General features: G+C 40.8%; 1 protein-coding gene across 1 annotated transcript; it reads left to right on the top strand.

Annotated features, from left to right (window-relative positions):
• The first annotated feature begins 2,235 nt into the window (after positions 1–2,235).
• On the top strand, positions 2,236–12,438 carry LOC136946568 (deoxynucleoside triphosphate triphosphohydrolase SAMHD1-like). Its single transcript, XM_067240942.1, is given in 14 exon segments — positions 2,236–2,325; positions 2,328–2,423; positions 7,593–7,753; positions 7,841–7,956; positions 8,264–8,459; positions 8,806–9,052; positions 9,860–9,954; positions 10,048–10,156; positions 10,244–10,335; positions 10,573–10,688; positions 10,805–10,957; positions 11,235–11,425; positions 11,559–11,684; positions 12,430–12,438. Coding segments are annotated over 14 exon segments (1,797 nt in total).
• Positions 12,439–12,655: the final 217 nt, after the last annotated feature.

Consider the following 12,655-nt stretch of genomic DNA (forward strand, 5'->3'; position numbering starts at 1 on the left):
CGTCCCTTGAGAGGGGGGTACTGTCACGGCCACAGCCTTTCCCCCCTGTTTTTTGGTTTTGCCCTGCCCTAGTGTTTCCCTGTCTGTCATTGTCTTCACCTGTGTCTCGTTCAGTGGTTTCAGTTCTCGTTAGTCTCATTGTGTCCACCTGTGACTTGTTTGGGTCTGTGTATTTAGGTTCCTGCTTTGTGTCCAGTCTTTGTCTTGTCCTTACCCTTGTTACCGTGAGTTCCCTGTCTGTTCCTGTTTCGAGAAATAAAATGTTTGTTTGAAGCTATGCCTCGCTACTCTCCTGTGTTTGGGTCCTACCCCACCCCTCCGTGTGACATTCAGTATGTTTTTACAATGGAGGGGTGGTCTTTTACAAGAAGTAGGCCTAAAGTTCTATAATAGAGGACCTCGACCTACGTAGCCTATCGTTCATGTCACTCATGGCGTGTCATTTTATTTTGATAAAGTGGTGGATGGGGGGCTGTCACTACGCGGCTTACAAAGAATGTTCTTTCGGGATGAAGTCACGTGGCCGTGAACATTGCATTTTGATGTGGTGGATCGATATGATCCATGTTCTACCTTTTGGGCTGATGAGAAAATGGTGCAACCGCAATTATCTGGACTTCTTGAATCTGACTTTAATTAGTCAGATTGCGTTAACCAGAATTGGCCTTTATGGAACCGCTTTAACCCCGACCGATTTGTTAAGTCTCAGGTTTGAGACTAAGGCCGAATCCCAATACTCTGTCTTACCCCTGCCCCTTACCCATAGCCCTTAGTTTACCCCTAGCCCTTGTCCCTCGAAACTGAGGGGGAAATTAGACACTTGGTTACGTATATCGATGTCTCCAAAGCAAGTAGTGTTATGCACTGATATCAAACAAAATTTGCTGCTATAATGGAGTTTAGTTAAAACTGTAGACATGTATGGAGTCCATTCAAGGCTAATCAGAAATGCGGGACTGTTGTGCAAATCAGCAATGCAACGTTAGCGTAGCAAACTAGAGATTTTTAAAAACTTTTCAATTAAGAACATGGTTGCAAATACATATGTACAGGACTGTGTAGAGCACAAAACAAGACTGTTGTAATTTTTTAATCAATTATTTAAGCCAAAAATATAACATTTATGGGACTCTCTGGACTCTCTTCACATACTCCTTGGTTTCAAGTAAGCTCCCAAAAACACTTGTTTTTATGGGGTGTATACCCCTTCGTCTTAGCCCTTCCCCTCAATCAAAAAGAGTATCGGGACACGGCTTACTCTCACGTGAACGTGCAAAACTAAGGGCTAGGGGTAAGGGCAAGACCGAATCCCAATACTCTGTCTTACCCCTTAGTTCTATCCTGGCCCTGTCCTGTATGTTCTAGATGTTTTCCTGATCCAGCACACCTGATTCAAATGAATGGTTGTTATCAGGCTGGGGTGTTCTATCCTGGCCCTCGGGGTCCGCTGTCCTGTATGTTCTAGATGTTTTCCTGATCCAGCACACCTGATTCAAATGAATGGGTTGTTATCAAGCTCTGTGGAAGCCTGATAACGTCCATTCATTTGAATTGAGGTTTGAAACAGCCAATATCGACACGGATATCAAACCTGAAACTGTCTTTTGTGCCACCACCGTTGTCACTGCTCATCTGGCCAAAGGCTATTATGCGCTAAAACATAAAGTGAACAACAGCAATGTGACAGTGCGCCTCATTTACATTAATTCAATCAAGGTCTGCCATAACAAGACCTTTAGGGTTTTTCCCTATTGCCTGATTTAATGAGACTCAACAACGAATCAAGTTGTAGCAGTTTTTCCCCAGTTCATTCCCGTTTTTTGAATATTCTTGAGCAATCTCTGGCACAAGAAATTCCAACAGGATTAATAAAGTTTGATCTCATCTTAAAACCAGACATGTAGGGTCTACAACCTCATCGTTATTTGTAGTCTAAACTAGTGTCCTTGTTATAAACTGCTAAATAGAATGGAGGTGCAAATACATTGGTTTGGGATACAATCTACTATCCTATTTTACAGCTTGGCAATCTTTTGTTTAGGCCAATGGAAAATAAATTTTCTTTAATCCATGGCCTACTATAATGACTTTGCAATACATTGTAACCATTCTTGGAATAAATGAATTATGTTATGTTTGTAGCATGTATCGAAGAATAGTAAACAATTCAATATTTATGGATTACTTAAAATGGTATTCAGACATTCGGAGGTGTTGGCTAATGATCATCCGCAGATGGGAGTGTCCTCTTCATTACTGCATTATAGCACACTTAAATCTCTACCTGGCGTTCAGTTACCTCACCACATCAGTTCACTACTGAACTGTTTATTTCATTCCCCAAAATGAGTTGCTCCAAATGCTCAACTCCGGCTGACCAGGCTCCGTACAAGCAGAACTGCCAGTTCAATGTGCAGGGAAAGGTAAATATAACCTTCTTTCTTAAGAAGGAACTTGACAGTTTTAGCGTAAAGAATACAATCCAATAATGTGTTGAGAGGAGTCTTATGCAATGATCATGTTTTAGTATTTGTTTTAAATGAATAGGTAAAGATGCTGTGCAAAATTGTATGTGGAAAACCCCATAGGTCTACGTGAAGTTTGTTTCAATAGCAACAGAAAGATGAATTAGAGGCTGTCTGGATGTGATGTTGAAATGAGAGGGTGGTGATGCAAATAAAAGAGACAAAGTAATTAGATTGAGTAGAGGAAAACCACAATCTTCGTCTTTAAAGTCAGAATCTGCAGGTAGGCAAACGGTGGCACACAGGAGGCTACAAATGATTTTCACTGATATATTGTAGAAGTTTTTATATTGGCCGAACAACCCAAAACTAAGCCCTTTGATAGAAGCGTTGTTAGACATAAAGCCCTACTGGGGCACAGGCCCCTATTCATATCCCTTTTTTTCTTTCAAGCTTGCTGCGTACCATGCACAACTAGGATATATAAACTATCTTTGCTTAACCCACTATACAGTTCAGGGATGCAAGTTTGATATCAGCTTTGTGCGGGACATTATAGTTAATGCGAGCGAGCACATTCATTTGCATTAATTTGAGCGCAAACACTGTTTTTTGAGCTTCATGTAATATTGTTTTCATGTTTTAGTCAAAATAAGATGATCGGTAGGCCTATCATTTAGAAAATATCTTTAGTTTTGTAATGTTTTCTTAGCCTACATCAATTCTGACTTGTGTACCAAGTCCGACACCTGGACTTCTGTGTGCGTGCTGCAGTGGCTATTTGGCAAGCTCAGAAGAGCGCGCTGACATGGAATTCTGCCTGCATCGGTTTGTGTTTTCGGTTAAACACTTTCACAAGGGTTGATTGGGATACTGCGTTTATTTTTTCCGGGATTATCAATCTAAATGAATGCACTGACTAATAAAGTAAATCGTTAAAACTCAAACTTTAGATTTTACTGGGGCACAGCAGATTTATACTGGGGCACGTGCCCCAATAAAAAGGGTCTAACGACGCCCCTACCCCTTGATCACCAAATATGCTGAATTTGCAGTTATTTGACTCCATGGGTTAAATCAGAGCAAGAATGGTCAAGGACATTTACAATGAATAACATTGCAAATGATTTGTATTTAAGGCAAACATGTTAAAATAAAAGTTTTTTATCTTACTTTGCCTAGATAATTGTAAAGTGGAGGGAGAAAGAAACAGAATGAAGAAGAGAGCAAAGAGAAGTAGCAACTAGAGAACACAGGTCCACTTCTATACTGAGACTATCACCTGTACAACCAACCTGACCATGTTTTATACTGAGACCATTATCTGTACAACCAACTCGACCAGGGACCCTTTTCTCATCAACATTGAGTATATCACTCCCAGGTTTTGGTGGAAAAAATGTTCAGCTCTATTAAAATAGAGCTGATATGTAATTAAAGTTATCTGAAAAAAGAATGATAGATTATTATATTATTTTAGGAAATTCACAGTGATTTAGCATGTTTTAAGCGAAAATCTATAGCCTACTTTTCTTTAATACAAATTGCAGCTTTTATACCAAGTACTGTCCACATCGATACTTAAAAGCTTACCTATCATTATTTGATTCTGGTATAATTTCGTTTTCAGAAATTTCAAATAAACATTATTTGTGTTTTGTATATTTATGGTGAAACCAACCAAGTCGTTTTGACCCCAATATTTACATTTACATTTAGTCATTTAGCAGACGCTCTTATCCAGAGCGACTTACAGTAAGTACAGGGACATTCCCCAGAGGCAAGTAGGGTGAAGTGCCTTGCCCAAGGACACAACGTCATCTGGCACGGCCGGGAATCGAACTGGCAACCTTCTGATTACAAGCCCGCTTCCCTAACCGCTCTGCCACCTGACTCGCCTATAAATAGATTAAATATACCCACAGCCATTGTCTTTCAATATAAAAGTAGCCTAGATAGAGACCGTGGTCTCAGTATGACCCCCTGTCAAAATAACGTTTAAAATAATGTTGAATAAACGTAATTCAAATGTTTATTTTTATTTGTACACAATGTCAAATGAATGGTGTTTACATTGAAAACCACATCCTGTACAGCCAGCACACAATTTGGCTCATGCTATACTCAGGTGTTAAGACACCGGGTGGAGCTCGTTTACGTCTAGGTGTAGGGAGCCATAACGTAAACCGCAAACACCGAATTTAAAATAATATGCTACATATGTTTATCTAACACTCCAGAGAACAATGGAAATACGAACGGTGCCAAAGAAAAGTAGGACTAATTTATCAAAAGAAGCCCTAACCACGTAACCAAAAACAGCCCTAAACTAAAATACACGTAGCACTCGTTCCTAACCTGAAGTGTAACAGAGATGTTAACGCAATGGCACCCATGGGCAGCTTACCTATACTCTCGTCACTGGGTGATGAACCAAACGAAACAAAAATCACTATACCGAGTAAAGGCGAGTGAAAGAGCAACAAAGAATACAAGTAATATAAGAACAGAAGCACTGGAAAAACACGAAAACAAAAACGAAAGTTGCCATTCAAGCAGAACACCCGACGGTAGAACAGAACAAACACGGTTTGGGTAACAAGTCGACTTACGAACGGAAGACAGGTGGAGTCTGAAAGGGAGACGGACATACATCTGATTGGACGAGGACATGCGCGCTGTTACAACGATTGAGGTTTGACAAGCCAATCACATTTGGGGGACATTTGAAGAACGGATGAGAGGGGGAGAAACAAGAGGGAGTCAAAAGGTGCTTTCGACATGATCTGCGGCTGCGTCAAACGACCGGCGAGAGTAGCCGCTTGCAGTCGGGGAGGAGTTAAAAACGGCTCTGTGAAGTCGGACATTCCAGCTTCTCGTGGTTTGTTGCTTTGACGTCAGTCACGGCCGATTAAGCGCTGTTTACTTACTTGACTTTATTTATAATTGAACGTAGTCTTTCCGTTAGGGAAGAGGCGGACTTAAACCCTTTCTTCAACAATTTATTAAACTGTTTGGTCCGGATTTGAGCATTGGCGAAACTGAAGGTGTCAGAATAATTACCAAACACGCGTCAAAGTTGTCGTGTGTGAGTCTGGCCAATCATGAAATAGCTGTGTCGTCATTAGAACCCGTGCAGTTGCTCTTGAGAAAATGCGCTTATATATAAAGGGTAGATGTCTCGTCCGCGTTGCCGGACAACGGAGTCGAACGTCCGCACATGGCGTCTATCTTGCTACAGTCAACTCGCTCACCCATAACATTGTGTTGATGCTACATGTACTTTTAAATGACCATAACTTGCTAAATTTTCAACCGATTTTTAAACGGTTTGGTTTGTTATCAACAAACGACAGAGATGTCGTTATGCCACTGCATACTTATGAATAATTATGTTATAAAAAAAGAAAAAAGAATAGAAGTATGCAGTGGCATAACGACATCTCTGTCGTTTGTTGATAACAAACCAAACCGTTTAAAAATCGGTTGAAAATTGAGGGGGGGTTGGGGGGGGAGGTTTGTTGCTCAACATTTTATAGCCAATTCCCTGGCCTAAATACGTCCACTGCAAACATTTATCATATTCTCATGTAGGCCTATATGTTAGTGCATGTAAACCAGCAGATACTATTTTAAAAGAAATTCCTGCATTCAAATAATGCATCATGACAGTTTGTAAGATTTGAAATGGTCATTTCATTTAATTATCACGGCAAACATCTACATGGCACTGAACTGTAAGTAAAGTACAAAAAAGTTAAAATAACAAAACCTGTAATTATTACTTGTGAACGAATATCATTCACGTCTTACTAAACCTAGTCACGTGAAAGTGAACGAGGTAAACAAATCCTTTCTGTTTCCTCTTCTGAGCCTATGCAGGTCACGTGAAAAATGATCCAAAGACCCGTACCCGAAGACCCAGTCAAAATGAACGAATCATTTCTGTTTCCTCTAGCTACCAGTACTGAGCCTATACAGGTCACGTGAAAAATGATCCAAAGACTCGTACCCGGCAGATGAACGAATCGCCTCCCAACCGTGTCTTCGGATCAATGTTTCGTTCTTCTGACAACCGAGTCTTCGGATCAATGTTTCGTTCTTCTGACAACCGAGTCTTCGTATCAATGTTTCGTTCTTCTGACAACCGAGTCTTCGGATCAATGTTTCGTTCTTCTGACAACCGAGTCTTCGGATCAATGATTCGTTCATCGGCCGTTCATTTTTTTTCTCGGCCACGAGAAAATGAACAAATCGCTCTCTGAGACTACTCGTTACTTCCGAGTCATACTAATGATTCGTTCAAAATGAAATCGTTCAATCGTTCTAATCGTTGACGAACGACACATCACTACAACACACAACAAAAAGGACACTGGACACAAGTACAGATATACAAATGTGTCCGTAACATCAGGGCATGGCGTGACAGGAGGAGCAAAACATTTGCTACCTTCGATCTTTGGAGGTCGACAGAAGCAGATGGAGTTTTCCACGATTCCATGACGGTCTACTCGAGCTTGGGGCATGGCAGTATCCGCTCTCCTCTTCATATGTGGCATGACTAGGGCATGCCCCAGCTGTCTCAGGTAGATTCTGCGACGTCAGCCATGTTTAGGAAACTTCCAATCTGGGAAGTTCCCCATCCAGATGATGACGGCATGAACATCCACCATGTTGGTAATGAGCCCTGGACTTTGTCTTCGGTCCATCCGTATGTTCTTCTGTTCTTTATGTTGAAAAGAAGAAAGAACCCATCTTCACCCCATGCCTGGCCAAGGATATGGGCAGGAAAGCGATCTGTTCTGCATGTTTTTTATGGTTTTGACGCGTGTTTGCTGCTGCATAAAACATATAGCCGTTGACATATCGGTTGATGCACTCAAACGCTTATGCCAGTAGGCTACTCGACTAATCAGAAAGGTTCAGCGCTGTAAGTTCCTAATTACAGGTGAAAAGTTTGGTTGAAACGCTGGCTTGCGAGTTGGGGGTCATGGTGTTTCCCAGCACACAGTGTTGTTTAGAGAGTTGTTCAAAGGTCGGTTATTATTCCATCACCACAATTGACGTTGGATGAATAAAAGTGTCAGATGATAATTATTCCTTCTTTTGTTTCAACTCTTTCAGGTGTTCAAGGATCCAATACATGGGCTTGTGCCAATGCACCCTTTGCTGGTCCGCATCATTGACACACCCCAGTTCCAGAGACTTCGCTACATCAAGCAGCTTGGAGGGGCCTGCTACGTCTATCCTGGGGCAACCCACAACCGCTTTGAGCACTCCATAGGGTAGGACATTCAAATGTTTTGGTGATGATACTGGACGATTTACTGCTAACTGGTTGTGTGTGTGTGTGTGTGTGTGTGTCGGTCTAGAGTGAGTCACCTGGCAGGCAAACTGGTCAAGGAGCTGAATGATCGGCAGCCAGAACTTCAAATCACTTGCAGAGACTTCCTCTGTGTGCAGATTGCTGGCCTCTGCCACGACCTGGGTGAGGGAAACACACACACTCAACCTTGTACACTCACTGAACTGAACTGCAGAGTTCACTTTTATGGTGTGGCAGAAAGTGGTGAGAATTAAATGTTGTTGTTTTCACCTACTCTCTTTCCCACTGGGTCATACAATACTTTTTCCTGACTTGAATACGTTTTGGGCTCACCTATGAGGAAGCTCATGTTATTTCTCAAGATATATCTATTCCCCTTTCTCTCACACACACATACAAATACACTCATGTGTTCCATCTTGAGTTAACAATCTCTCTTTCTCTACCTCCAACATATTTATTTTACCAGGACATGGCCCTTTCTCCCATTTGTTTGATGGGATGTTTATCCCCAAAGTCCATCGTGAAATTGAAAGTGAAAAGAAAAAGAAAAAGGAAGAAGAGGAAGAAGAAAAAGAAGATAAAGAAGAGGAAGAAGAGGAAGAAGAGAAAGAAGAGGAAGAAGAGGAAACAAGAAAGAAAAAATGGAAGGTAAAAACAGTTCTGTCTCCCTTTCTCCATCAAAACCCCCCAAATCAATATTTATTATAATACACAGGCAAACATTTATGGGAATGCTCTATCTTTATTTGTGTGCGTCCTGTTGTTGTCAACTGAATAGGTTTTAAAGCCAGTGATTCCCAGATGTTTCATAATGACTGAAGTAATTGCAAACATCTGGTCTTAATAACCTCTTCACTAATATTTTAGGTCAGATATATTTGCATTCACAACAACAAAATGTGACCCATTTCAAGTTAGGACAGAGATCCAGTCCCATAATGCTAAACTGTTTAGGTGCAGGAAACCCTTCTGCTTTGGTTTCTCTGTATTTTGGTTGTCATGGTGAAGGACTGAATTAAAGCATACATTTGTCTTTACAAATGTATGTCGGCAAGACGTGTGTATGTGCATATTGGTTCCACTTTGTTCACCAGAATCTTCTTTTTTTCAGCACGAGGACGCGTCCGTGGCCATGTTTAAACACCTTGTCAAGCAAAATAAATTGAAGAAGATGATGGAGACTCATGGTCTGGTCCTGAAGGAAGACCTGGTCTTCATCGAGGAACAAATTGCTGGACCGATTGACCCAAACGAGGTATCATTGACAGCATTCAGTTTCGTTACAAAAAATGTAGTCAAAAATAGGAACACTTGAATGATTATTAAGATAATAATACATTTCCTGTCCAAACTGGTAAATATTTAGTGATTTTGAGTGGTCATTTTTACTCCAGGCTGTTAAAGCTGTATAAAACATAGGAAATATCAACATTTTACAAACTTTTGTTTTGGATGATATTGAGGTTTCATTAACTTGCCATTTTCAATCTTCATAAAACATCCCTCTGTTTTATGGCCCTAAGTTAACATAACCATACCTGTAGTATTCCGAGAACCACTGATAGTTTCCACAACATGGAAGACATAATTCTCACGAGGACATTAATAGTACACCCAACATAGGGGAGGAGCAAACTTAAAAGCTGCACAGCAGCTTTCTAAACCATTTCTATTGCTGCTTCGTGGACTCTCTCTTTATGCTGTCAATTGATTTAGGGTATTCTGAAGTGGAATTGGGTATTCTTACTCAGTCCTCCAATAGTGAGGTAAAACCAAGGGAACCACAAGACAAGGAGATGCAACACATAGCTGTGTTCTATTATGTATACATAACTTTCATACATGAGTGACCTTTAAATAGAACTATTAACAAATCTATTGCTCACTTTATTAAAGTAGAGTGAAACGCAACGCCGGAAGCGGCAAAAGATTTAAGGGAAATTAAACAAGTGTAGGCTATTAGCTAGCTATTTTGCTAGACACACTGTCAGTCTAATTAGCCAATAATCAGTCTCAAGACAGCCCACAGAGGTCAGTGAGCATTGTTTTCTGCTGTTTCCAGTGGCAAGGCAGACCAAAGAAGAAGTCCTTCCTGTATGAAATCATAGCCAACAAGAGAAACGGTGTTGATGTTGATAAATGGGACTACTTTGCCAGGTATGTCATGCTTACAAATACTTGGTTGTCAAAGGTCTCTGAAATGGCATTCCTAAACATATTGTTATCAATTGTCTTCTGTCAAACACACAGGGACTTCTACTTCCTAGGCCTTCAGAGTAACTTTGACCATGACCGCTATATCAACTTTGCCCGAGTCTGTAAGGTGGATGAGGAGTATCAGATCTGTACCAGAGACAAGGTGCTACTTGTAGCCAGGCAAATCCTTTATGTTCAAATAGGGTATGACTTCAAAAGGTTCACTGTACTGATTTGTCTCTCTCGATAGGAAGTGGACAACCTGTATGACATGTTCCACACCAGATTCAGCCTCCACAGACAAGCTTGCCAGCACAGAGTGGTCGAAGCCATTCAGCTCATGTGAGTATTGTACAGCAGGTGCTCACATACAGCTTCATGTGGGAAGTCAAATTTAGAAATAGAGATAGGGTGGAGACCACCGTTCAATCAATCAATATTTATAGAGAATGTTTAAATACAACCATGGTTGAACAAAGTGCTGTACAAGTGGTAAAATAAATGTTCACTCTTAGATGTAATTGCTACATTGTGACTCAAATGTTTTCTTGTCACCATAAATTTGCTTTGGCTCTCCAGGATCGCAGACGCCCTTGTCAAAGCAAATCCTCACATCTTGATTGAAGGATCTGGGGGGAAAACGTTCAGAATGTCAGAAACCATATTTGACATGGAGGCCTACTCTAAACTCACAGGTTCAGATTAGCCTCATGCTCTTGTTACATTTTCTCAAACGTGTCGGGGATAACAAAAGAGGTCAACCAAAACTGTCTCTCTCCCTCTTTTTCCTCCTCTCTCTCTCCTCATGTAGACTGTGTGTTTGAGCAAATCCTCTACTCCACCTCTCCTGAGCTGGCTGAGGCAAGAGAGATTCTAGAGAATATCACCCACCGACGTCTCTACAAGTTTGTTGCCAACTCTCGGATGAAGGTCTTGCACACACAGGTGTGTGTGGGGTATAAAGGTAATGGGTTCAGTATGGTCATCATTTATTTTAAGCCAGAGGAGTAGCAATGTCTCATTTCCAGGACGAGGTCGAGGACTGGGCACCTGAAGTGGCAAGACTCATGAACCTGGAGCCAAATGACCTTATATGCAGCGTAAGTGTCCAGACTTTGGCCCATTTAGAAAATATTTGAAGACGTTTACTGCTCTACGTGTTTTTATTGGTGGAATGTATGCTCTTTTGCAAAGTTATATAGTTCCTTATCGTAACGTTGGTAGTAATTTATTACCTTGAGATGGGAAGAATATAAGTATTCTAGGTCTGAGGACCTGGATCTTTTATCACTCAGCCTATGATTTTACCTGTGTAAAACTGCCTCAGGTCATCAAAATGGACTATGGGATGAAGGAGGACGACCCCATTGACCAAATGCGCTTCTACAGTAAGAAGGACCCAACCAAAGCTTTCAAAATCTCAGATGACCAGGTCAGAACCATGCTGATGTCAATAGAACCTCCTACCACTCACTTCTATGGTTAGATGTACAGTATTGAAAGAACTGTAATATGAGTGTGGCACTACTGAAAGACATGTTCAAACCAACTGTAACCTCCACCAGGTGTTATACCTCAAGCCCAAGATCTTTTCACAGAATCAGATCAGGATCTACTCTAAGAGGAAGATTGATGAACCGACTAAGGCTGAAATTGAGCGTGACTTGCGCAGCAAATTCCCCAAACCACAGGTAAGTGAATCTGTAAATGAGTCAAACGAACATACTTTATTTTATACTGCACATATTTCATACTGCACTTCAATACATAAAGTCCCTCATAATAACACAACACAAAGCTGTCTATGGAGTTTCAGAATAGTTTGTGAAACAAAGCCTAGCGAGCCAGAAGCAGATTATTTGTACATGCTGCAATGACATAAACAAAACAGAAAAAAGTGTGTGTGCCTGGGTGTTGCCAAAAGACCAAATAAAAAAGCACTGTTCTAGCTAGCTGTTCTAGCCTCCAATGAAATGCACATGTGATTAATAAAAGTACATCTCATTTGTACCCTTCTCAGGAGTGCAACCTATGTGGCGGTATGTATCTTTTACTTATTGCTTTTCCTTTATTGTCATGGCAATCCACATGATTGAATTTAACATGGTGTTACATGGCAGTGTCCATTGTAGGTGTTGCAGATATCAAGTTCTGAATGTGAAGGTGAATGTGACACACCAAAGATGTCCACAACTTGTCATTTCAGTGAAATACAAATATCTCTGCTATTTTGGAATTTACAGTATCTGTTATTGGTGAAAACCCTATAGGGAGATATTTATTCCTCTTGTGTGCTGATTAACAACAAATTAACCTGGTGGTATGAAATCAGTAACACAAACAAACAATGAGATTGTTAGGTAGGTAGTGTAGCTAGCTACAATGCTTGGTACCATGGTTTCATATTCATTAACATGACCCACTTTTTAACTCCAGAATGAGTGAGGGCCAGAACAGAAGATCGGGAAAACCAAGGAATAAAGAAATTCTGAGCGTTCTCCCCAGAGAGCCCTCTTCTCAAATGATGAAGCACAGTGATATTTAGTAGGTGTCTACTGTGCATTGTGTTGTCGAACAGATGTGTAACTTATCTTATTGTTAAACTGCTATGCTTCTTGGAACTGCAAACAAGACTTTCACCCACTGGTGCACTTGTGTACAT

This window comes from Osmerus mordax, chromosome 7 (assembly GCF_038355195.1).
Source record: "Osmerus mordax isolate fOsmMor3 chromosome 7, fOsmMor3.pri, whole genome shotgun sequence".
NCBI lineage: Eukaryota > Metazoa > Chordata > Actinopteri > Osmeriformes > Osmeridae > Osmerus > Osmerus mordax.